At 39.0% G+C, this 25,997-nt stretch overlaps 2 protein-coding genes across 2 annotated transcripts in view; one reads left to right on the plus strand and one right to left on the minus strand.

Moving 5' to 3' along the window:
- LOC130846038 (olfactory receptor 1J4-like) overlaps nt 1–25,997 on the plus strand; it is a 39,079-nt gene that overhangs the window by 9,504 nt on the left and 3,578 nt on the right. The gene's annotated exons all lie outside the window — the stretch shown is intronic.
- LOC130846040 (olfactory receptor 1N2) lies at nt 6,242–7,232 on the minus strand. Its single transcript, XM_057724001.1, has one exon. The coding sequence runs from the start codon at nt 7,190–7,192 to the stop codon at nt 6,242–6,244; it is 951 nt and encodes a 316-aa protein (XP_057579984.1). The 5' UTR covers nt 7,193–7,232.

A 25,997-nucleotide genomic window follows, 5' to 3' on the forward strand; every position in this document is an offset into this window, starting at 1 on the left:
CCAACTAAAACAATGAGAGAAAGAAGAACAAAGAAACCCCAAAGTGAGCAGAAGGAAAGAAATCATAAAGATCAGAGCAGAAATAAATGAAAAAGAAATGAAGGAAACAATAGCAAAGATCAATGAAATTAAATGCTGGTTCTTTGAGAAGATAAACAAAATGGAAAAACCATTAGCCAGACTCATCAGGAAAAAAAAAAGGAGAAGATGCAAATCAACACAATGAGAAATGAAAAAGGAGAAGTAACAACGGACACCACAGAAATACAAAAGGTCATGAGAGACTACTACAAGCAACTATATGCCAATAAATTGGATAACCTGGAAGAAACAGATAAATTATTACAAAAATACAATCTTCCAGACTGAACCAGGAAGAAATAGAAAATATGAACAGAGCCAATCACAAGCACTAAAATTGAGACTGTCATTAAAAATCTCCCAACAAACAAAAGCCCAGGGCCAGATGGATTCACAGATGAATTCTATCAAAATATTGAGAGAAGAGCTAACACCCATCCTTCTCAAACTCTTCCAAAATATAGCAGAAAGAGGAACACTCCTAAATGCATTCTACAAGGCCACCATCAGCCTGAAACCAAAACCAGGCAAAGATGTCACAAAAAAAGAAAATTACAGGCCAATATCACTGATGAATATAGATGCAAAAAATCCTCAACAAAATACTAGCTAACAGAATCCAACAGCACATTCAAAAGACCATACACCATGATCAAGCGGGTTTATCTCTGGAATGCAAGGATTCTTCAATATAAGCAAATCAATTAATGTGATACACCGTATTAACAAATTGAAGGATAAAAGCCATATGATATTCTCAATAGATGCAGAAAAAGCTTTTAACAAAATTCAACATCCATTTATGATAAAAACTCTCCAGAAAATGGGCATTGAAGGAAATTACATCAACATAAGAATAAGCCATATAAGAGAAACCAAAAGCCAACATTGCTCTAAATGGTGAAAAACTGAAAGCATTCCCTCTAAGAACAGGAACAAGACAAGGGTGCCCACAATCACCATTATTATTCAACATAGTTTTGGAAGTTTTAGCCACAGCAATCAGAGAATAAAAAGAAATAAAAGGAATCCAAATTGGAAAAGAAGAAGTAAAATTGTCACTCTTTGCAGATGACGTGATATTATACATAGAAAACCCTAAAGACTCTACTGGGAAACTGCTAGCACTAATCGATGAATTTAATGAAGTAGCAGGATACAAAATTAATGCACAGAAATCTCTTGCATTCCTTATACACTAACGACAAAGGAGCAGAAAGAGAAATTAAGGAAACTCTCCCATTTACCATTGCAACAAACAGAATAAAAATACCTAGGAATGAACCTGCCTAAGAAGGCAAAATACCTGTATGCAGAAAAACTATAAGACACTGATGAAAGAAATCAAAGACGATACAAACAGATGGAGAGACATACCATGTTCTTGCATTGGAAGCATCAACCATCGTGAAAATGACTGTACTACCCCAAAACAATTTACAGATTTCAACACAATCCCTATCAAATTACCAACAGCATTTTCCACAGAACTAGGACAAGAAATCTTACGATTTGTATGGAAATGCAAAAGACCCCAAACAGTCAAAGCAATTCTGAGAAAGAAAGATGGAGTGTGGTGGAATTAGGCTTCCTGACCTTCAAACTATACTACAAGGCCACAGTGATCAAGACAGTATGGTACTGGCACAAAAAGAGAAAGGAAGATCAATGGAAAAGAAGGGAGAAGCCAGAGATAAACCCATGCGTATATGGGCACCTTATCTTTGACAAAGGAGGCAAGAACATACAATGGAAAAAAGACAGCCTCTTCAATAAGTGGGTGCTGAGAAAATTGGACTGCTACATGTAAAAGAATGAGATTAGAACCCTTCCTAGCACCACACACAAAAATAAACTCAAAATGGATTAAAGACCTAAATGTAAGGCCAGACACTATAAAACTCCTAGAGACAAACCATAAGCAGAAACAATCTATGACATAAGCCAAAGCAAGATACTTTTTGATCCACCCTCCTAAAATAATTGGACATAAAATCAAGAATAAACAAATGGATCTCACAGAACTTAAAAACTTTTGCACAGCAAAAGAAACCATAAACAAGACAAGAAGGCAACCCACAGGAATGGGAGAGAATATTTGCCAATGAAACAAAGGACAAAGGGATTAATCTCCAAAATATATAAGCAGCTCATGCAGCTGAAGAGCAAAAAAGCAAATAACCCAATCCACGAATGGGCGGAAGACCTAAATAGACATTTCCCCAAAGAAGACATACAGATAGCCAACTAACACATGAAAAGATGCTCAACATCACTAAGCATTAGAGAAATGCAAGTCCAAAGCCACATTGAGGTATCAGCTCACACTGGTCAGGAATGGCCAGGATCAAAAAATCTAGGAACAATAAATTGTTGGAGAGGGTGTGGAGAAAAGGGAATCTTCCTGCACTGTTCATGAGAATGTAAGTTGGTACAGCCACTATGGAAAACAGTTTGGAGGTTCCTTAAAAAACTAAAAATAGAACTACTATATGATCCAGTAAGCCCACTCCTGGGCATATACCCGAGAGAAGACCATAATCCATAAAGAAACATGTACCTTAATGTTTATTGCAACACTATTTACAATAGCCAGGACATGGAAGCAACCTAAATGCCCATTCAACAAATGAATGGATAAAGAAGATGTGGCATATATATATACAATGGAATATTACTCCACTATGAAAAGGTTTTGAAATGGAGCTATACGTAATGAGGTGGATAGACCTAGAATCTGTCATTCAGAGTGAAGTAAGCCAGAAAGAGAAAAACAAATATTGTATGCTAACTCATATGTATGGAATCTAAACAGAAAATGGTACTGATGAACCTAGTGACAGGACAAGAATAAGGATGCAGATGCAAAGAATGGATTGGAAAACACAGGGGCTAGTGGGTCAGGGGGCGAAGGGGAAGCTGGGACGAATTGAGAGAGTAGCATAGACATATATATACTACCAACTGTAAAATAGATAGCCAGTGGGAAGTTGCTGCATAACACAGGGAGATCAACTCGATGATGGGTGATGCCTTGGAGGGCTGGGCCGGGTGGTGGGGGGGAGTTGCAGGAGGGTAGGGGATATGGGGATATATGTATAAATACCGTTGATTCCCTTTGGTGTACTTCATAAGCTGGTACAAAAGTGTAAAGCAATTATATTCCAATAAAGAGCTTAAAAATGCAATTATAATATGTAACATTATTCTAAAATATAAATTTGGGATGATTATTTCCAAAATCTTTACATTATGATTCTGTACTATGTAAATAAAGGACTATTTCCAATCTCAGAAGTAATTAGTTGTTTTATACACACACACACAAACTTATATATTGGGTTGGCCAATAAGTTCATTTGGATCACTAATTATTAGAGAAATGCAAATCAAAACTACAATGAGGTATCACCTCACACAGTTAGAATGGGCATCATCAGAAAATCTACAAACAGTAAATGCTGAAGAGGGTATGGAGAAAAGGGAATGCTCTTGCACTGTTGGTGAGAATGTGATTTGATACAGCCACTATGGAGAACAGTATGGAGGTTCCTTGAAAAACTAAAAATAGAATTATCATATGACCCAGCAATCCCACTACTGGGCATATACCCAGAGAACACCATAATTCAAAAAGACACATGGAGCCCAGTGTTCACTGCAGCACTATTTACAATAGCCAGGTCATGGAAGCAACCTAAATGTCCATCAACAGATGAATGGATAAAGAAGATGTGGCACATATATACCAATGGAATATTACTCAGCCATAAAAAGGAACGAAATTGGGACATTTGTAGAGACATGGATAGACCCTAGAGACTGTCATACAGAGTGAAGTCAGAAAGAGAGAAAGAAATATCGTGTATTAACGCATATATGTGGGACTCTAGAAAATGGTACAGATCAACTGGTTTGCAAGACAGAAAAAGAGACACAGATGTAGAGAACAAACATATAAACACCAAGGGGGAAAAGCCGGTGGGAGGGGAAATTGGGAGACTGGGGATTGCCATATATACATTACTAATAAAAAAAATAACAAACTGTACACTTTAAGTATATGCAGTTCATTGCATGTCAATTATATCTCAATAAAAGTTCTTACAAAAAAAAAGTTCATTTGGGTTTTTTCATAACATCTTAAGAGAAAACCAGAACAAACTTTTCGGACAACCCAATATTTGTATATCCACACAGGATATAATGGGATTCTTAGATATTATATAAAGTCTCTAAATTTTCATTTATAAAAGAAATCTTTTTCATAATTAAAACATACCAAATATTGATCATAGGTTTTAAAGTGTAAAATGAAACACATATAATTTCTGGAAAGCAAGTAAAGCACCAGTGACTTTTTTATTTATACAGACCTTATTAAGAATACATACATTTTCCCCTTTCAACTCATTACCCCTGTCTAAACAATAGCCCTTTTATTTTCTATGTCCCATAAGTTGTGGAGGAGGCTGAGAACATGAGAAAAGGAGAAATGAATGAGATATGACCATACAATATTCAGCAGTATTCCACACACCTAAAATTTTCTGGACTCAGGAATATCCTATCCATCTGAGATTCATTTGGTCAGAAAAATTCACCTTTGAAAGTGCAATTGGTCTTCTGGAAGAATGAACCTTATTCACAAATTTAGTGCATGTTTTTAAGGGATTTATCATCTTTAGCTGATGGCTCAGGAATGAGAGTCTTGATAGGGATCAGTAGGAGAGTCTACTGACACAGGGCAGAGAGCAGACTGAATGGCCAGTATAATATCATGGTGTATCTGGGTGACTGGAGGGCAAGGTGTGGGATAATTAGAGGTAGGAAACTGGTTCAGAAAAAGAGAGATATTAGTGCCAAACACAAAACTTGATTTTTCTGACCTTTGCTTTTGTACTGGAAATTGCAATAGTGGATGCTGAGGTCAGGGCCAAGCAACCCAATTCAAGGCCAGGTGGTCTAGCCTGCTCTCCCTAGTTGTCTCCTGATCCCTCTATCCAAGGAGAAGGGACAGAGGATGGCAAAGGGAAATGCACGCTGGTGCAATCTTCTTCCTTTACATCAAGATGTACTGCACAATGCATTAAAACATCACACCTTCCCTTTTTGAAAAACTGGGTCCAGGATGAACTTGATCTTGAAACTTCAGAGAGCTCTGTTTAGACGTTTCTTCTCACTCTGAGGTGATTGCTAATCATTGGAACTTTCTTGTGCCAATCCCCAAATTTCACTTGGGTTCTTAAAACATCTACACATTTTGAAACATGTAGATATAAAAAGAAAATAATAACCTGTAATAAACTGGGAAAAGAACCACCATGAAGCTTTGAGACTTCTTAGAACACCAATTTCCACCAGAATATGTTTCATCAAATTATTGGCCTAAAGTTCCAGCACACCTGATTTATTATTTTGTATTTTAAGGTCTATTTTGTGAAAGAATCACAGAAAATGAATCATGTACTTAGTACAAAATTGGCACACAGTAGCCACACATCAATATTGTCTCTGTCTCATTTATCCATTACAGTAACAAGTAGTGTTTTTAAGATAAAGACATGAAATATTAAAGAAATACCATACTATATATTTATTTAATTCTTATTCTATTATTGTGGACATTCCCTGTACATCATCATCTTCATTCATTATGTCACCATCTTCATAATGTTGTATTATAGGAATAGTAGGGGTATTGGAATTAAACTTAGCTGGTTTGGGGAAGTTATTTTGCATTCTGAGTCATAGTTTTTTATGAGACTACCTCAAAGACCTGTATGAAGAGCAGGGAAGAACATAGCAGATGCTCAATAAATGCTTGTATTCTCATCCCTTCACCTTGTCCCATGGCCCTAAGGGCAGCATTACTTGGCTCTAGCACGTGCATGGAACACCTTAGTTCACTCTGGATAATAATCTCATTTAGAAATGAGACGTGGTGAATGGCGTCCTGGTTTTAACAATGGTTCCTTCACTGTGATCAGGAGAGAGACCAAAGGCAGAACATTTCATTCCACAGCCGAGTAAAAGAATGGAAATACTTCTAACTCACGGTTACCTAATAACTTTCCCTTAAAATCAGTCTGAGAGTGATAAAATCCTTGAAATGATGGAAAGCAGGGGTGGATTATGATGCCAGGACCAGCCATCACTGTCATGGTAAGAAGATGGTTTTCCCACTGCCGAAGAGTTTACTCAAAGCCTCCTTCATATCTTTGTTCCTCAAGCTATAGATGAATGGGTTTAGCATGGGAGTAATCACCATATAGAGAACGGCAGCCCTGCTTTCCCTCTCTGCAGAGTGAGCTGATGGAGGAAGTAAATACACACCCATAATAGAGCCGTAGAAGAGCAGGACCACTGTGAGGTGAGAACCACACGTCGAGAAGGCCTTCCACCGCCCTCCAGGAGACGAGAGGCCAAACACCGCCCAGGAGATGCGGACATAGGAGAGGACGATGAGCATGAGGGGGGCGGCGAGGAACACGAGGCCCGCGGTGATGATCGCTAGCTCGTTGAGGCGGGTATCTGAGCAGGCAAGCTTCAGGAGAGCCCTGGGATCACAGTAGAAGTGGGGGATGGCCTTGTGGGTGCAGAAGGCCACACGGGTCAGCAGCAGTGTGTGCATCAGTGCAGGACAGTTGGTTAGCACCCAGCATATGCTCAACATTAAGGCACAGAGTGGGGGACTCATAGCTGTGCTGTAATGAAGTGGCTGGCAGATGGCCACGTAGCGGTCATATGCCATCACAGCCAGAAGCAAGTTGTCAAGGCCGCCAAACACAAGGAGAAAGTAGAGCTGTGCAAAGCACCCGGAATAGGAGATGGTCTGACTCTGAGTATGGATGTTGGCCAGCATTTTGGGGATTGAGGCAGAGATGAAACAGGCATCCGTTATTGACAGGTTGGCCAGAAAGAAGTACATGGGCGTGTGGAGGTGGGGGTCAGAGATGATGGCCAGGATGATGAGCAGGTTCCCCATGACAGTGACCAGGTACATGCCCAGGAAGACGACAAAGAGAGGTTGTTCCTCTGGCAGCTCAGAGAGTCCCAGGAGGAGGAAGTCTGAAACAGCGGTTTGGTTCACTCTGCTTGGTTTTCCCATCCCTTGTAGTTCTTGTTATGTGCAGATAAAACCCTTCCATGTGTCAGTATTTAAGTAGTAGATCAATTCACAGATATTATCTGTGTAGCCCAAACTGTACCGGGAAAACAAAAAGAATAAGTGGACCTTACCAATGAGAAACTCTGGATGGGATTATGATGTGAGAAAGTTCCCATGGGGCATTAGAGAGCAGGCAAGACAATATCCACTCGAATATGAACTGTGCCTTCTTTGCAATATATAATAGGGTCCTAAGAAAAGAGATCAGTTTGCCCAGAGAAGTCGGTGTAGGCTTTGGAGGAGGTTAGAATTGAGCATATCCTTTGAGCATATCCTTAAAGACAAGATTGGGAAAGTCATTTTTGCTTACCAAGTAAAAAGGAGATGCACAATCTTCCTTATTGTCCCTCCCCCCACACACCATAGGACAAGAGAGTCTATTTCTACTTGCTTTCCCAAGCCCTAGAACTTGACCTCACCCATCTAGCTCCAGTCCCTGTACTCTTCCCTCCCTGGGGGCACAGCATAGATGGGCTGAGGGCAGGGAGTGTCTGTGATGTCCCATTCTCTGCATCCACAGTAGGACCTCCCCGACACAAACAGGACAGGGCTGCCAACCCCTGAGCCTCTATCACTCTCTCTCCTTTATCCCTGCCCTCTTCCCCCATTGCACCTCTAGACCTACATTCCCTTTGAAAACTGATATTCCCGTCCCCCTGGTCTCTTGGACCTAATCACGATCAGCACATCTGTGTAGATGCTTGCTATGTTCCAGATACCTTGATGGCACTGTTTTGTTCTTCACAAGGCTACGAAGTAGGTATTATCCTCCTCCACAATTTTGCAGATGGTGAGACTGAGTCTTAGAGATATTTGATGTGCTCAAGAGCAGGTAGCTGATGAATGAGGTTCAGCGGCAGGTGTGTCTGACTCCACGAGCTGTGCCTTCCCCCTACCCTTGTGCTCTGCCTCTCCAATGTTTCTTTTCATCAGAGGGAAAGAAAGGTGAAAGGAATCAGTCTCTGGTTCTCTGGGCTTGAAAATAGCCACTCTGTTCTTCGGCTCTCCTAGGATTTAGAGCAAGCAGGTGTAAGAGGTCATTTCATGTTGGCCCTGAACTTATTAGATTTTTCCATTTGTTTTAGGTTTATAGAGAGGCTTTGAATCTTAGGCAGACACTCAGATTAGCTACCCCAGAAATTTTTGCCTGGTCCTTGGGCTGGGAAGGGAGGGGTGCGTGTGTGTGTGTGTGTCCTATGCTTCCAGATCTCTTATCTATCAGAGTGTGGATTAACTTCAAGCATCTTCAGGTTCTTCAGTTCTCTCCTCTGGATGAGAGATTCACAATGAGGAACTCCCAGGTCCTTTCTGACTTTGTAAAGCTGGGGGCTATTGAGGCCATGGGTCATTAGGAACACCTGCAGGGTAGAATGCATTTTCAGACCCAGGAAGACAGGAGTCTTTCGTAGGGTTTTAAAGACTCCTAGGACACCAGCCCCCAAAGTGCTCGTTAGAGTCAGCCTCAGTGTCACTGTGCAGCCTATTCTCCAGCCAGCTCTGCCTGGGTCCTGGGGAAATAGAGGGCATCTCTTTCCCAGGGGTTAAGCTCTCAGATGTGGGTCTCAGGAGTGTCTTTCTGAGGCTTCTTGCTGTGTTGCTGGGCATTTCAGCCTGACCAGCAGACCTGCTGGGAACTCCTGCCTATGCCCTGGACCATTTAATGCCTGTCTCAGGCCCTAGGTAAAACTGGATTGAGGGAGACATTCGGAGCCTAAAATATAACATGACAATTTCTGCTGGTGATTTCTCTAAACAAAGTGATCCTTACATGAAGCAACTTCCTCAAGTCCTGAACTCTCAGTTAAATGAGGCAGCCTATACAGAACACACCAGCCACAATGCCTGATATATAACAGCAGCTAAAAATGTTACACCTGCAGTGTTTTTACTAATACTAGTAGTACTTATCGAACACTTTTATTAAATGATCTCCAGTAATATAACAAGTTTATGTTAAGGGAATGATTATTACCCCCATTTTACAGGTGAGAAAACGGAAGCCCAGTGAAGATAAAAACTTGACCAACTAAATGGAGGGGATGGAATTCCAACCTAGGTTTCCATGAATCTAGAGTCCATGCATTTTTAAAGAGAGACCTAGGGCAGGGTGCAGTGCTGGCAGACTGGAAAGGAGACAGAAGTAGATAATCAGAACTTGGATGGAGACTTGGAGATGGAGGGTGGGCAGGAGGGAAGGAAAGAAGGAAGAAAGGGTGAAGTGGCTTGAGTCCATGCTCTTAACCACCATGTTTTGTCCTAATATCATTGTTTTTTGTTTGTTTCTTTTTTTATTTTTATTGGGGTTTAGTTGATTTACAATGTTGTTTTAGTTTCAGGTGTACAGCAAAGTGAATCTCTTATACATTTTCATTGTTGGTTTTAATCATTAACAATTTCATAGGTACCGAATAATCTCATTGTTCTAGTGTGAATGCCTTTAGTTACCTTTAAGATTGAATATTTTTTCATCTAATTTTTAACCATGAGTAATTAGTCCTCAAAATATGCTGTTAATAGATTTGTCTTTTTTCTTCTGTGTTGTTTGTGCCCTTTAAAATGAATATCAAAGGCAATAAAACAAAATTAAAACATTCTTTTTTGGGTGATTTTTTTTATGTCCTTGCCATTCCAATATGTATACAATTTTATTTAAGCTCTTACTGGAATATAATTGCTTTGCACTGTTGTGCCTATTTTTGCTGTACAGCAAAGTGAATCAGCTGTATTTATACATATATCCCCATATCCCCGCCTCCCACAGCTCCTTCCCACCTTCCCTATCCCAGCCCTGTAAGTCATCACGCATCATCTAGTTGATCTCCCTATGTTATGCAGCAGCTTCCCGTTAGCTATCTATTTTGCATTTGGTAGTGTACATATGTCAATGCTACTCTCTCACTTCGTCCCAGCTTCCCCTTTGCCACACCTCAACCCCATGTACTCAAGTCCATTTTCTACATCTGCATCTTTATTCTTGCTCTGTCACAGGGCTCTTCAGTACCATTTTTTTGGATTCCATATATATGAGTTACAAAATAATATTTGTTTTTCTCTTTCTGGCTTACTTCGATCTATATGACAGAATCTAAGTCCATCCACCTGACTACAAATAACTCAATTTCCCTCCTTTTTATGGCTGCATAATATTCCATTGTATATATGAGTCACATCTTCTTTATCCATTCATCTGTTGATGGGTATTTACATTGCTTCCATGTCCTGGCTATTGTAAACAGTGCTGCAGTGAACATTATGGTACATGTTTCTTTTTGGATTATAGTATTTTCTGGGCATATGCCCAGTAGTGGGATTGCTGGGTCATATGGTAGTCCCATTTTTAGTTTTTTAAGGAAACTCTGAACTGTTTTCCATAGTAGCTGTACCAACTTACATTCCCACCAACAGTGCAGGGAGGTTCCTTTTCTCCACACCCTCTAAAGCATTTATGATTTCTAGATTTTTTGATGATGGCCATTGTGACTGGTGTGGGGTGATACCTCATTGTGGCTTTGACTGCATTTCTCTAATGATTAGTAATGTTGAGCATCTTTTCATTTGTTTGTTAGCCATCTGCATGTCTGCTTTGGAGAAATGTCTATTTAGGTCTTCTGCCCATTTGTGGATTGGGTTATTTGTTTTCTTGGTATTAAGTTGCATGAGCTGCTAGTATATTTTAGAGATTAATCTTTTGTCAGTTGCTTCGTTGGCAAATATTTTCTCACATTCTGAGGGTTGTCTTCTTGTCTTGTTTATGGTTTCTTTCACTGTGCAAAAGCTTTTAAGTTTCATCAGGTCCCATTTGTTTATTCTTGATTTTATTTCCATGATTCTAGGAGATGGGTCAAAAAGGATCTTTCTTTGGCTTATGTCATAGAATGTTCTTCCTATGTTTTCCTGTAAGATTTTTATAGTGTCTGGCCTTACATTTAGGTCTTTAATCCATTTTGAGTTTATTTTTGTGTATGGTGTTAGAAAGTGTTCTAATTTCATTCTTTTGCATGTAACTGTCCAATTTTCCCAGCACCACTTATTGAAGAGGCTGTCTTTTTTCCCTTGTGTATTCTTGCCTCCTTTGTCAAAGATAAGGTGCCCATATGTGCATGGGTTTATCTCTGGGTTCTCTATTCTTTTCCATTGATCTATATTTCTGTTTTTCTGCCAGGATCATACTGTCTTGATCATTGTTGCCTTATAATATAATTTGAAGTCAAGAAGCCTAATTCCACCAATTCCATCTTTCCTTTTCAAGGTTGCTTTGGCTATTCAGGGTCTTTTACATTTCCATAGAAATTGCAAGATTTCTTGTTCTGGATCTGTGAAAAATGCCAATGGGAATTTGATAGGGATTGCATTGAATCTGTAAATTGCTTTGAGAGTATAGTCATTTTCACAATGTTGATTCTTCCAATCCAAGAACATGGTATGTCCCTCCATCTCTTTGTATCATCTTGGATTTCTTTCATCAGTGTCTTGTAGTTTTCTGCATACAGATCTTTTGCCTTCTTAGGCAGGTTTATTCCTAGGTATTTTATTCTTTTTTTGCAATGGTAAATGGGAGTATTTCCTTAATTTCTCTTTCTGCTTTTTTGTTGTTAGTATATAGGAATGCAAGAGATTTCTGTGCATTAATTTGGTATCCTGCTACTTTACTAAATACACCGATCAGTGCTAACAGTTGTCTGGTAGAATCTTTAGGGTTTTCTATGTATGATGTCATGTCATCTGCAAAGAGTGACAATTTTACTTCTTCTTTTCTAATTTGGATTCCTTGTATTTCATCTTTTTCTCTGATTGCTGTGGCTAAAACTTCCAAAACTATGTTGAATAAAAATGGTGAGAGTTGGCACCCTTGTCTTGTTCCTGTTCTTAGAGGGAATGCTTTCAGTTTTTCACAATATAGAATGATGTTGGCTGTTGGTTTGTCTCATATGACTTATATTATGTTGAGGTAATTTCCTTCTATGCCCATTTTCTGGAGAGCATTTATCATAAATGGATGTTGAATTTTGTCTAAAGCTTTTTCTGCATCTATTGAGATGATTATATGGTTTTTATCATTTGATTTGTTAATATGATGTATCATGTTGATTGATTTGTGTATATTGAAGAGTTCTTGCATTCCAAGGATAAACACCACTTGATCATGGTGTGTGATCTTTGGAATGTGCTGTTGGATTCTGTTAGCTAGTATTTTGTTGAGGATTTTTGCATCTATATTCATCAGTGATATTGACCTGTAATGTTCTTTTTTTGTGATATTTTTGCCTGGTTTTGGTATCAGGGTGGTGGTGGCCTCATAGAACGAGTTTGGGAGTCTTCCTCCTTCTGCTATATTTTGGAAGAGTTTGAGAAGGATGGGTGTTAGCTCTTCTCTCAATATTTGATAGAATTCACTTGTGAATCCATCTGGCCCTGGGCTTTTGTTTGTTGGGAGATTTTTAGTCACAGTCTGAATTTCAGTACTTGTGATTGCTCTGATCATATTTTCTATTTCTTCCTGGTTTAGTCTTAGAAGATTGTACTTTTCTAAGAATTTATCCATTTCTTCCAGATTATCCAATTTACTGGCATATAGTTGCTTATAGTAGTCTCTCACGACCTTTTGTATTTCTGTGGTGTTGGTTGTTACTTCTCCTTTTTCATTTCTCATTGTGCTGATTTGCATCTTCTCCTTTTTTTTCCTGATGAGTCTGGTTAATGGTTTATCAATTTTGTTTATCTTCTCAAAGAACCAGCATTTAGTTTCACTGATCTTTGCTATTGTTTCCTTCATTTCTCTTTCGTTTATTTCTGATCTGATCTTTATGATTTCTTTCCCTTTGCTCACTTTGGGGATTTTTGTTCTTCTTTCTCTCATTGTTTTAGTTGTAAGTTTAGGTGGTTTATTTGAGATTTTTCTTGTTTTTTGAGGTATGATTGTATTGCTATAAACTTCCCTCTTAGAACTGTGTTGCTGCATTCCATAGGTTTTGGATCATTATGTTTTCATTGTCATTTGTTTCTAGGTAATTTTTGATTTCCTCTTTGATATCTTCAGTGATTTCCTGGTTGTTTAGTAATGTATTGTTTAGCGTCCATGTGTTTTTACTTTTTACAGTTTCTTTCTTGTAATTAATATCTAGTCTCATGGCATTGTGGTCAGAGAAGATGCTTTATAAGATTTCAATTTTCTTGAATTTACTGAGACTTGATTTGTGACCCAATATGTGATCTATCCTGGAGAATGTTCCATGTGCACTTGAGAAGAAAATGTATTCTCTAGTTTTTGGATAGAAATATCAGTTAAGTCAGATGGTCTAATATCTCAAATAAAGCCTGTGTGTGCTTATTTATTTTCTGTTTGGATGATCTGTCTATTGGTGTAAGTGGGGTGTTAAAGCCTGCTACTATTATTGTGTTACTGTTGATTTCCCCTTTTATGGCTGTTAGCATTTGCCTTATGTATTGAGGTGCTCATATGTTGGGTGCATAGGTATTTACAAGTGTTAGATCTTCTTCTTGGATGGATCCCTTGATCATTATGTAGTGTCCTTCCTTGTCTCTTGTAATAATTTTTACTTAAGCTCTAATTTGTCTGATATGAGTATTGCTACCCCAGCTTTTTCTGACTTCCATTTGCATGGAATATCTTTTTCCATCTCCTTGCTTTCAGTCTGTATATGTCCCTAGGTCTGAAGTGGGTTTCTTGGAGACAGCATATATAATGGTTTTGTTTTTGTATCCATTCAGCCAGTCTATGTCTTTGGTGGGAGAATTTAATCCATTTACACTTAAGGTAATTATTTATATGTATGTTCCTATTACCATTTTATTAATTATTTTGGCTGTGTTTTTGTAGGTCTTTTCCTTGTCTTGTGCTTACTGCCTAGAGGTCTTCCTTTAGCAGTTGTAAAGGCTAGTTTGGTGTTGCTAAATTCTCTTAACTTTTGCTTGTCTGTAAAGCTTTTGATTTCTTGATTAAATCTGAATGAGATTCTTGCTGGGTAGAGTATTCTTCACTGTAAGTTTTTCTCTCTCAGGACTTTAAGTATATCCTGTTACTCCCTTCTGGCCTGCAGAGTTTCTGCAGAGAGATCAGCTGTTATCCTTATGGGATTTCCCTTGTATGCTATTTGTTGCTTATCTCTAGCTGCTTTTAACATTTTTTCTTTGTGTTTAATTTTTTTTAGTTTGATTAATATGTGCCTTGGTGTGTTTCTCCTTGGGTTTATTCTGTATGGGACTCTCTGCACTTCTTGGACTTGGTTTACTATTTCATTTCCCATGTGGGGGAAGTTTTCCACCATAATCTCCTCAAATATTTTCTCAGGCCCTTTCTTTTTTTCTTCTTCTGCTGGGACCCCTATGATTTGAATATTGGTGTGCTTAATGTTATCCCTGAGGTCTCTGAGATTGTATTCCATTCTTTTCATTCTTTTTTTCTTTTTCCTGCTCTGTGGTAGTTATTTCCCCCATTCTGTCTTCTAACTCACCTACTCATTCTTCTGCCTCTGTTATTCTGCTGTTTATACCATTTAGAGTATTTTAAATTTCAGTTATTGTGTTGTTCATTACTGTTTGTTTGCTCTTTAGTTCTTCTAGGTCCTTATTAAATGTTTCTTGTATTATCTCTATTTTGTTTTCGAGATTTTGGATCATCTTTACTATCATTAGTCTAAATTCTTTTTCAGGCAATTTGCCAATTTCTTCTTCGTTTATTTGTCTTGTGGGTTTTTATCTTGCTACTTTGCCTGTAAGGTGTTTCTTTGTTTTCTCATTTTCTCTCATTTATAGTGTTTGCTTTCTCCTTTCCCTATGCTGACTAGAAGAAATTCCTCTTATCTCTGTTCTGCTTGGCTTGAGGTGTCAAGCACTGGAGCTTGCTGGCCTTTGATTGGATTTGGAGCTTGATATTGAGAATGAGAACTCTGGGGAGCACTTGCTGATTAATATTCCTTGGGGTCAGGAGTTCTCTGGTGGTCCAATGTCCTGGACTCTGCTCTGCTGTCTCAGAAGTCCAGGTTTGATCCCCAGCCGGGACACCAAGACCCTGGAAGCTGCATGGAACAGAGAAAAAGGAGGTAGAAGCAGAGCAAAAAAAGAAGAAAAAAAGGGAAGAAGGGGAATGGACAGACAGATCCCCAAGACTGGTGGTAAAAGCAACTCTAATCAGTCAAAATCACACAAGGAGATGTATGTGCACACTTGCACTTGCAAAAAGAGAAGAGGCAAAGAAACCAAAGAGAAGAGAAAAAGTGAGAGCAACGAAAAGAAAGAGAGTACCCATACCAATTACAAGCAAATCCACATACAAATATATGCAGTAAAGATTTAACTAACAAATACCTAAAACCAGAAACAAGACAAACATACCAAGAAGTCCTCCAATACTTCTAGGTATGGCTCTGCACCTGCTGTGGAGAGGACTGTGGAGAGCTCAGACTGTGATCTGGTATTAGTCCTGTGTGTATTTGTCCCCACAGTCTCCAGTTGCCCCCTACGTCTACAGTCTCTGTTGTAGAAACACTCATCTATTCTGGTGACCCACAGATGCACAGTCTATCAAGCCTATTATGGGCATTAAATCTGCTCCTCCTGCAGCTGTTTCTCTTTCTCTTCTTTGGTCCTGCAGTCCCCTGGGAGGAGTTTTGGTTTTGGTCCCTGCTTTGTGTGTGGGTTGCTCTCAGGAGTCAGTTCCCCGCCCAGGCAACAGGGGGGTGAAAGGCGGTGATTGGGGCTCACTTGCAACTTCAGGTTGTGGGGTAGGGAGAGATGTGGCAGTCTAACTGAAATCTGCAGGAGTGCTTGTAGCAGCAGAGGTCAGCATGAATTGGAGGTGTGCTGTGCGTATTCTCAGGGAAGTTGGTCCTGATCACAGGACCCTTGGTGTTGGTGGGCTTCACCTACTGCCAGGAGGGTGTGGCCAGTGTCTTGGCTTACACAAAGGACCCTTGGCGGCTGTGGGTGGGTGGGAAGCTGGGCCTGGCAGTGCGGTGGTGGGGAGGGGGAGCGGGGTGGCGGGTAGGTGGGCGGGCATTCAGCGGGCTCCAGTGGTGCACAGGGTGCATGGGGCAGTGGGAGGGCTTTTTGATTCAGCAGCCATGGGTCACACAGCTTTGCAGCCTGTGAGTGCAGAGTGGGACATTCCTCCCAAGCACTCCAAAATAAAAGTCCCCTACCTCTCTGTCTGGCCCAGGATTTTCCCCAAACTCCCTCCTAGCTTGCTGGCACACCTGGTCCCCAGGCTGTTCTCTTGCAGTCAGTCCCAGCTCTCTCCCTGGTATCTGTTCTCTGAGGCCCAAGCTTTGGCACCCAGCCCACACTACGACCACGGGTGAGCAGAGTAGCTTCTCTGGCTGGGGAGTGCTGTCTGACTCCTCCATGTGGGGATCTCTCCTCTCTGCCCTCAGCATACCTGCTGTTACTCTCTCTACTGGGGGCTCCAAGGCTCCCTCTCTTCTTCCCCCCACCATGAGGGGGCTCCCCAGTGTGTGGGAGCCTTCCACCCCTCACAGCTCCCTCCCAGAGGGGCCGTTCTCCTCAGGATTCTTTGTCTCTCTTTTTCCTGTCTTTCCTTTGCACTACCCAATTATGTGGAATTTCTCTTGCCTTTTGGTGATCTGGGGTCTCTGATCAGCATTCGGAAAGTGTTTTCCAGGAGCCACTCCCAAGTAGACGTATTTTTGATGTTTCTGTGTGGAGGAAGGTGATCTCCACGTGCTACTCCTCTGCCATCTTTTTTGAGGTCCAGAAATGATACTTTTTTCCCAAAAAGCTGTTGTTTTTTACCTTTCATATTTATCTCTATAATCTTTCTGGAAGTAATTTTTGTTTGTGATGAGAGTTATGTCATCTTTATTCTCTCTGGATATTCAATTGCCTTAGCACCATTTGTTGAAAAGCCATCGCCTTCACAGCATTACAGTATCAGCTTTGTCACCTAGATATGTACATGTGTATAGCTGTGCATTCAAATCTTTGTGTGAGAGGTTTGTATTTCTTTTGTGTAAATACTTAGGAGTGGAATTTCTGGGGCAAGGGTATATTTAACTTTATGGGAAACTGACAAACTATTTCCTAAAATGGCTCTACATTATAGATTACTGCCACCAATGTCTGAGAATTCTAATTGCTAACATCCTCACTACCACTAAGTATTGACAGGCATCTGAATTTCAGCCATTCTAGTGGGTCTGTTGTGCTATATCTCATTGTGGTATTCATTTCCATTTATCTAATGACTAATGGTGTTGCACGTTTTTATATGTCCTGATTTGCTATATATCTTCTTGGTGAAATATCTGTTCAAATCATTTGCACATACTTTTTTAAAAATAATTCAGTTGCTTGCCTTCTGTATACGTTCTGGATTCAAATCTTTATCAGAAATACATTTTGCAAATATTTTCTGCCACTCTGAAGCTTGTCTTTGTATTATATTAAGAGTTTTGTGTGAAGAGCAGATGCATTTTATTTTTATTAAGTCCAAATTATGAATTTCTATTTTATAGTTCACGACTTGTATCCTATTTAATAAAATGTTGCCTATCCCATGTCTACAAAGATTTCGTCCAATGTTCTCTACAAAGGAGTATTTTAGTTGTAGTTCTTACACATTTGATCCATTTCAAGTAACATTTTGCATGTGATGCAGGACAAGAATCTATGTTCATTTAAGACATATTGATATTAAATCATGCTGGCACCATTTATATTTTTTAAAGAAATTTTATTGAGATACAATTGACATACAACAAACTGCATATATTTAAAGATATTCTTTTTCTTATTAGTAATGTATATATGGCAATCCCAATCTCCCAATTCATCCCACCTCAAATCCCCCTCCCCCCACCCTGCTTTACCCACTTGATGATCATGTGTTTGTTCTCTACATCTGTGCCTCTATTTCTGCCTTGCAAACCGGTTGATCTGTACCATTTTTCTAGATTCCACATATATGTGTTAATATGCCATATTTGTTTTTCCCTTTCTGACTCACTTCATTCTGTATGATAGTCTCTAGGTCCATCCATGTCTCTACAAACGTCCCAATTTTCTTCCTTTTTATGGCTGTGTAATAGTCTATTGTATATATGTACCACATCTTCTTTATGCATTCATCTGCTGAGAGACATTTACATTGCTTCCATGTCCTGGCTATTGTAAATAGTGCTGCAATGAACTTTGGGGTGCATGTGTCTGTTTGAATTGTGGTGTTCTCTGGGGATATGCCCAGTAGTGGGATTGCTGGCTCATATGGTTATTGCATTTTTAGCTTTTCAAGGAACCTCCACACTGTTCTCCATAGTGGCTGTATCAGTTTACATTCCCACCAACAATGCAAGAGGGTTCCCTTTTCTCCACACCCTCTCCAGCATTTACTGTTTGTAGATTTTCTGATGATGCCCATTCTAACCGGTGTGAGGTGATACCTCATTGTAGTTTTGATTTGCATTTCTCTAATAATTAGTGATGCTGAGCAGCTTTCATGCATCTCTTGGCCATCCATATGTCTTCTTTGGAGAAATGCCTATTTAGGTCTTCTGCCCATTTTTGGATTGAGTTGTTTGTTTTTTTGATATTGAGCTGGATGAACTGTTTTTATATTTTGAAGATAATTCCTTTGTTTATTGATTCATTAGCAAATATTATCTCCCATACTGAAGGTTGTCTTTTTGTCTTGCTTATAGTTTCATTTGCTGTGCAGGAGCTTGTAAGTTTCATTAGGTCCTACTTATTTATTTTTGTTTTTATTTCCAGTACCATAGGAGGTGGGTCAAAAAAGATCTTGCTGTGATTTATGTCAAAGAGTGTTCTTCCTATGTTTTCCTCTAGGAGTTTTATGGTGTCTGGCCTTAAATCCATTTTGAGTTTATTTGTGTGTGTGGTGTTAGGGAGTGCTCTAATTTCATTCTTGTACATGTAGCTGTCCAATTTTCCTAGCACCACTTATTGAAGAGGCTGTCTTTTCTCCATTGTATATCCTTGCCTCCTTTGTGATAGATTAGTTGACCATAGTTTATCTCTGGGCTTTTTATCCTGTTCCATTGATGTATATTTCTGTTTTTGTGCCAGTACCATATTGTCTTGATAACTGTAGCATTGTAATATAGTCTAAAGTCAGGGAGTCTGATTTCTCCAGCTCCATTTGTTTACCTCAAGATTGATTTGGCTATTCGGGGTCTTTTGTGTCTCCATACAAATTTTAGCATTTTTTCTTCTAGTTCTGCAAAAAGTGCCATTGGTAATTTGATAAGGATTGCATTGAATCTGTAGATTGCTTTGGGTAGTGTAGTCATTTTCACAATGTTGAACATTTCACAATGTTTGTCGTATATGGCCCTAATTATGCTGAGGTAGGTTCCCTCTATGCCCACCTCTGGAGAGTTTTTATCATAAATGGATGTTGAATTTTTTCAAAAGCTTTTTCTGCATCTATTGAGATGATCATGTGGTTTTTATCCTACAATTTGTTAATATAGTGTATTACATTGATTGATTTGCGTATATTGAAGAATCCTTGCATTCCAGAAATAAACCCCACTTGATCATGGAGTGTGATCCTTTTAATGTGCTGTTGGATTCTGTTGGCTAGTATTTTGTTGAGGAATTTTGCATCTAAATTCATCAATGATATTGGTCTGTAATTTTCTTTTTTTGTAGTATCTTTATCTGGTTTTGGTATCAGGGTGATGGTGGTCTCATAGAATGCATTTGGGAGTGTTCCTTCCTCTGCAATTTTTTGGAAGAGTTTGAGAAGATGGGTGTTAGCTCTTCTCTAAATGTTTGATAGAATTCACCTGTGAAGCCATCCGGTCCTGGACTTTTGTTTGTTGGAAGATATTTAATCACAGCTTCAGTTTCATTACCTGTGATTTGTCTGTTCACATTTTCTTTCTCTTCCTGATTCAGTCTTGGAAGGTGATACCTTTCTAAGAATCTGTCCATTTCTTCCAGGTTGTCCATTTTATTGGCATATAGTTGCTTGTAGTAGTGTCTTATGGTGCTTTTTATTTCTGTGGTGTCCGTTGTAACTTCTCCTGTTTCATTTCTAATTTTATTGATTTGAGTCCTCTCCCTTTTTTTCTTGATGAGTCTTGCTAAAGGTTTATCAATTTTGTTTATCTTCTCAAAGAAACAGCTTTTAGTTTTATTCATTCTTGCTATTGTTTTCTTTGTTTCTATTTCATTTATTTCTGCTCTGATCTTTTTTTTTGAAAAAGAAAAAAGATTTTACATCACAAAGAAACTATAAGAGGCTGACATGTTGACAGAATTTAAATCAATTTTAGATGGAAACTTTAATTATTTGTATACTAAAATTACTTAATCCAACTTTCTATTTCTATTTTTTTTATAAATTTATTTATTTGTTTGTTTATTGGTTGCATTGGGTCTTGTTGCTGCACATGGTCTTTCTCTAGTTGTGGAGAGTGGGGACTACTCTTCATTGTGGTGGCTTCTCTTGTTGTGGAGCATGGGCTCTAGGCATGAGGACTTCAGCAGTTGTGGCACATGGGCTCAATAGTTATGGCTCATGGGCTTAGTTGTTCCACAGCATGTGGGATCTTCCTGGGGCAGGGATTGAACCTATGTTCCCTGCATTGGCAGGCAGATTCTTAACTACTGCACCACCAGGGAAGTCCTCTTTTTCTTTCTGAATGACTATTTGTAACATTTTCATAGATAGTAACTTATCCTAGATGTACAAAGTTGTGAGAATTGGAAACATTTTTTCTTACCACTTAAATGCTTTCTTTTATTTTTTTATTATTTATTTTTTTAATAAATTTGCTTTTATTTATTTTTGGCTGCATTGGGTCTTCATTATTGCACATAGGCTTTCTCTAGCTTCAGTGAGTGGGGGCTGCTGTTTGTTGCTGTGTGCAGGCTTCTCATTGTGGTGAATTCTCTTGATGTGGAGCACAGGCTCTAGGTGCATGGGCTTCTGTAGTTGTGGCTCACAGGCTCAGTTGCTCCATCGCATGTGGGATCTTCCCAGCCTGGGGGTCAAACCCATGTACCCTGCATTGGCAGGCAGATTCTTAACCACTGAGACACCAGGGACGTCCCAAATGATTTCTCTTAAATGGATCGTGCGCATTAATTGCCAGTATTATTTCTTATATGTTCTTTTTTAATTCCTTGATTTCCAAAACTTCTGTTTATTGTTTTCTAGCTAATAACCTGGCTCCACTTTATTTTTTTATTTTATATTTATTGATGTATAGTTAATTTACATTATTATATCAGTTTCAGAGGTACAGCATAGTGATTAAAAATTTATATATTATCCTCCTTTTATAGCCATTATGAAATAGTGGCTATATTCCCCATGCTATACAACACATCATTGCAACATTTGTTTTATACATAGTGGATTGCACCTCAAAATCCGCTACCACTATCTTGCTCCTCCACCCTTATCTCTTCCCACTGGTAACCACTAGTTTGTTTATATCTGTGAGTCTGTTTGTTGTTGTACTCAATTTTTTATTTTTTAGCCATACAGAGAAAACAACTATGGTATGTTATCACTTACATGTGGAATCTTCTCTGATCTTTATGATTTCTCTCCTTCTTCTAACTTTGTGTTTTGTTTGCTCTTCTTTCTCTAGTTTCTTTAGGCATAAGGTTAGATTGTTTATTTGTGGTTTTTCTTGTTTCTTGAGGTAGGATTGTATTGCTTTAAACTTCCCTCTTGGAACTACTTTTGCCGCATCCCATAGGTTTTGAATTGTTATGTGTGTGTGTTTTTTAATTCGTTTATTTTTATTTTTTGGCTGTGTTGGGTCTTTGTTGTTGCATGCAGGCTTTATGTAGTTGTGAAGAGCAGAGGCTATTCTTTGTTGTGGTGCACAGGCTGTGGAGCATGGGATCTAGGCATGCAGCCTTCAGTAGTTGCAGAGCATGGGGTCAGTAGTTGTGGCACACAGGCTTAGTTGCTCCACGGTATGTGGGATCTTCCCAGATTAGGGCTCGAACCCATATACCCTGCATTGGCAGGTGCATCACTAACCACTGCATGACCAGGGAAGTCCTGGATTGTTGTGTTTTCATTGCCATTTGTCTCTAGGTATTTTTTGGTTTCCTCTTTGACTTCTTCAGTGATCTCTTGGTTATTTAGTGGCATATTGTTTAGCCTACATGTGTTTCTGTTTTTTACAGTTGTTTTCCTGTAATTGATTTCTAATCTCATAGCATTGTGGTCAGAAAAGATACTTGATATGATTTCACTTTTCTTAAATTTACCATGGCTTGATTTGCAACCCAAGATGTGATCTATCCTGGAGTATGTTCCATGTGCAGTTGAGAAGAAAGTGTAACGTGTTGTTTTAGGATGTAATGTCCTATAGATATCTATTAAATCTAGCTGATCTTTTAAAGCTTGTGTTTCCTTATTGATTTTCTGTCTGGATGATCTGTCCATTGGTATAAGTGGGAGTTAAAGTCCCCAACTATTATTGTGTTACTGTCGATTTCTTCTTTTATAGTTGTTAGCATTTGCCTTATGTATTGAGGTGCTCCTATATTGGGTGCATAGATATTTATAATTGTTATCTCTTCTTCTTGGATTGATCCCTTGATCATTATGTAGTGTCCTTTCTTATGTCTTGCAACCTTTTTTATTTTAAAATCTATTTTATCTGATATGAGTATCACTACTCCAGCTTTCTTTTGATTTCCATTTGTGTGGAATATCTTTTTCCATCCCCTCACTTTCAGTCTGTATGTGTCCCTAGGTCTGAAGTGGGTCTCCTGTAGCCATCATATATAAGGGTCTTGCTTTCTTATCCATTCAGCTAGTCTGTGTCTTTTGGTTAGAGCATTTAGTCCATTTACATTCTAGGTAATTATTGATATGTATATTCCTACTACCATTTTCTTAATTGTTTTGTTTTTGTTTTTGTAGGTCCTTTTCTCCTCTTGTGTTTCCCACTTAGAGAAATTCCTTTGGCATTTTTTGTAGGGCTGGTTTGGTTGTGTTGTATTCTCTTAGCTGTTGCTTGTCTGTAAAGCTTTTGATTTCTCCATCAAATCTGAAGGAGACCTTGCTGGGTAGAGTATTCTTGGTTGGAGGTTCTTCCGTTTCCTCACTTTAAATATATTGTGCCACTCTCTTCTGGGCTTGCAGAATTTCTGCTGAGAAATCAGTTGTTAATCTAATGGAAGTTCCCTTATATGTTATTTGTTGTTTTTCCCTTGTTGCTTTTAATAACTTTTCTTTGTCTTTCATTTTTGTCAGTTTGACTACTATATGTCTTGGTGTGTTTCTCCTTGGGTTTATCCTGCCAGGGACGCTCTGCACTTCCTGCACTTGGGTAGCTATTTCCTTTCCCATGTTAGGGATGTTTTCAACTATAATCTCTTCCAATATTTTCTTGGGTCCTTTCTCTCTCTCTTCTCCTTCTGGGACTCCTATAATGCAAATGTTGTTGTGTTTAACATTGTCCCAGAAGTCTCTTAGGCTGTCTTGATTTCTTTACATTCTTTTTTGTTTATTCTGTGACACATCAGTGACTTTCACCATTCTGTCTTCCAGGTCACTTATTCTTTCTTCTGCCTCAGTTCATCAGCTATTTGTTCCTTCTAGTGTATTTTTCATTCCAGTTATTGCATTCCTTATCTCTGTTTGTTTGTTCTTTAATTCTTCTACATCTTTGTTAAACTTTTCTTGCAGCTTTTCTTTTCTTTTCTTTTTTTAAGAACTTTTATTGAGATACAGTTAACATACAATAAACTGCATATATTTAGAGTGTACAATTTGGTAAAATTTTTTTCTTATTAGTAATGTATATATGGCAATCCCAATCTACTAATTCATTCCCCCCCCAATCTGCCCTGCTTATCCCAATTGGTGTCCATATATTTGTTCTCTACATCTGTGTCTCTATTTCTGTCTTTCAAATCCTTGCATCTTTTCAATCTTTGCATCCAGTCTTTTTTCAAAGTCCTGGATCATCTTCATCATCATTATTCTCAATTCTTTTTCTGGAAGGTTGCCTATGTCCACTTCATTTAGTTGTTTTTATGGGGTTTTATCTTGTCCCTTTATCTGGTACAAAGTCCTCTGCCTTTTCATTTTCTCTATCTTTCTGTGCCTTGGTTTTCAGCTCCACAGAACGGAATACTGCTGTCTGCCCTCTTGTGCCTATTTGCTGATGGGAGGGATTGGTGGTGGGTAGGGCTGGGTGTTGCTTTGGTGGGCAGAGCTCAGTAAAACTTTAATCCACTTCTCTGTCAATGGGTGGAGCTGCACTCCCACCCTGTTGGTTGTTTGGCCTGAGGCGACCCAGTGCTGGAGCTTAAAGGCTCTTTGGTGGGGCTAATTGCAGACTCCAGGAGGGATGATGCCAATGAGCACTTCCTAGAACCCCTGCTGCCATTGTCCTTGTCCCTGCCATGAGCCACAGCTGCCCCCACCTCTTCAGGCAACACTCCAACACCAGTAGGTAGGTCTTGTTCTGTCTCCTATGGGGTCACTGCTCCTTCCCCTTGGGTCCTGGTGTGCACACTACTTTTTTGTGTGCCCTGCAAGAGTGGAGTCTCTGTTTCCCCCAGTCCTGTGGAGGTCCTGCAATCAAATCCTGCTGGCTTTCAAAGTCTGATTCTCTGGGGATTCCTCCTCCCTTTGCCAGACCCCCAGTTTGAGAAGCCTGATGTGGGGTTCAGAATCCTCACTTCATTAGGTGGACTCGTGTGATATAACTGTTCTCCAGTTTGTGAGTCACCCACCCAGCAGTTATGGGATTTTATTTCATGGTGATTGCACCCCTCCTACCATCTTATTGCAGCTTTTCCTTTGTCTCTGGATGTGGGGTGTCTTTTTTGGTGAGTTCCAGTGTCTTTCTGTCAGTGACTTTTCAGCAGTTAGTTGTGAATCTGTTGCTCTTGCAAGAGGGAGTGAGAGCACATCTTTCTACTCCACCATCTTCAACCATCTCTCTCGTATGTATTTTTATGTATGTGATGGGTTAATTACATTTCTCGACTTTGGAGAAGTAACCCTCTCCAGCAGATGTCCTGTGTGTCCCAGCAGTGCACTTCTCTCTTGCCACCCAAGTGCCAGGGGCCTGTGGCCTCAGGGTAGTGTCTGGCCTGATGGCAGACTATAGGCTGCTGGATCATAGTTTTCTTCCTTCTGATTTCTGCTCCCTGGTGGGTGATAGTGGCACCATTTATTGAAACAATATCCTTGCCACATTAAATTGTCTTGGTGCATTTGTAAAATATTAATTGACCTTATATGTATTGATCTATTTCAAAATTATTTGTTTGGTTCTATTCATTTATATTCCTATCCTCATGCAATTGTTATCTTCATTGCTATGGACCTATAAAAAGTTTTAAAATTAGGTAAAGTAAGTCTGGCAGTTTGTTTTTTATAAGTTGTTTTGGCTATCTTGTTTCCCTTTCACTTCTATGTAAAATTAAGAATTAGCTTCTAAAAGTAGGCTGCTGATATTTTGACTTTGATTGTATTGATTGTATAGATCAATTGGGGGAGAACTGGCTTTTTAATAGTATTGAGTTATCTAATTTATGTGCTAGGTATATCTCTATTTATTTGTGTCCTCTTTAATTTAACCTTTGAATGTTTTATGATTTTTAATGTACTGATATTGCAAATACTTTAGTAAATTCATCCATGTGTATTTTTTAGTTTTTATACTGTTATAAACAATCTGTTAAAATTTTCAATTCTCAACGCTCACTGCTATGATATAAAGTAACATTGATTTTTGGTTTTTGTTCATTAACT

Source organism: Hippopotamus amphibius, chromosome 2, assembly GCF_030028045.1.
Source record: "Hippopotamus amphibius kiboko isolate mHipAmp2 chromosome 2, mHipAmp2.hap2, whole genome shotgun sequence".
In the NCBI taxonomy this organism is placed as follows: domain Eukaryota; kingdom Metazoa; phylum Chordata; class Mammalia; order Artiodactyla; family Hippopotamidae; genus Hippopotamus; species Hippopotamus amphibius.

Excerpts from the sequence above, each read along its gene's own strand:
- LOC130846040 (XM_057724001.1), bottom strand. The coding sequence starts at position 7,192 with ATGGGAAAACCAAGCAGAGTGAACCAAACCGCTGTTTCAGACTTCCTC.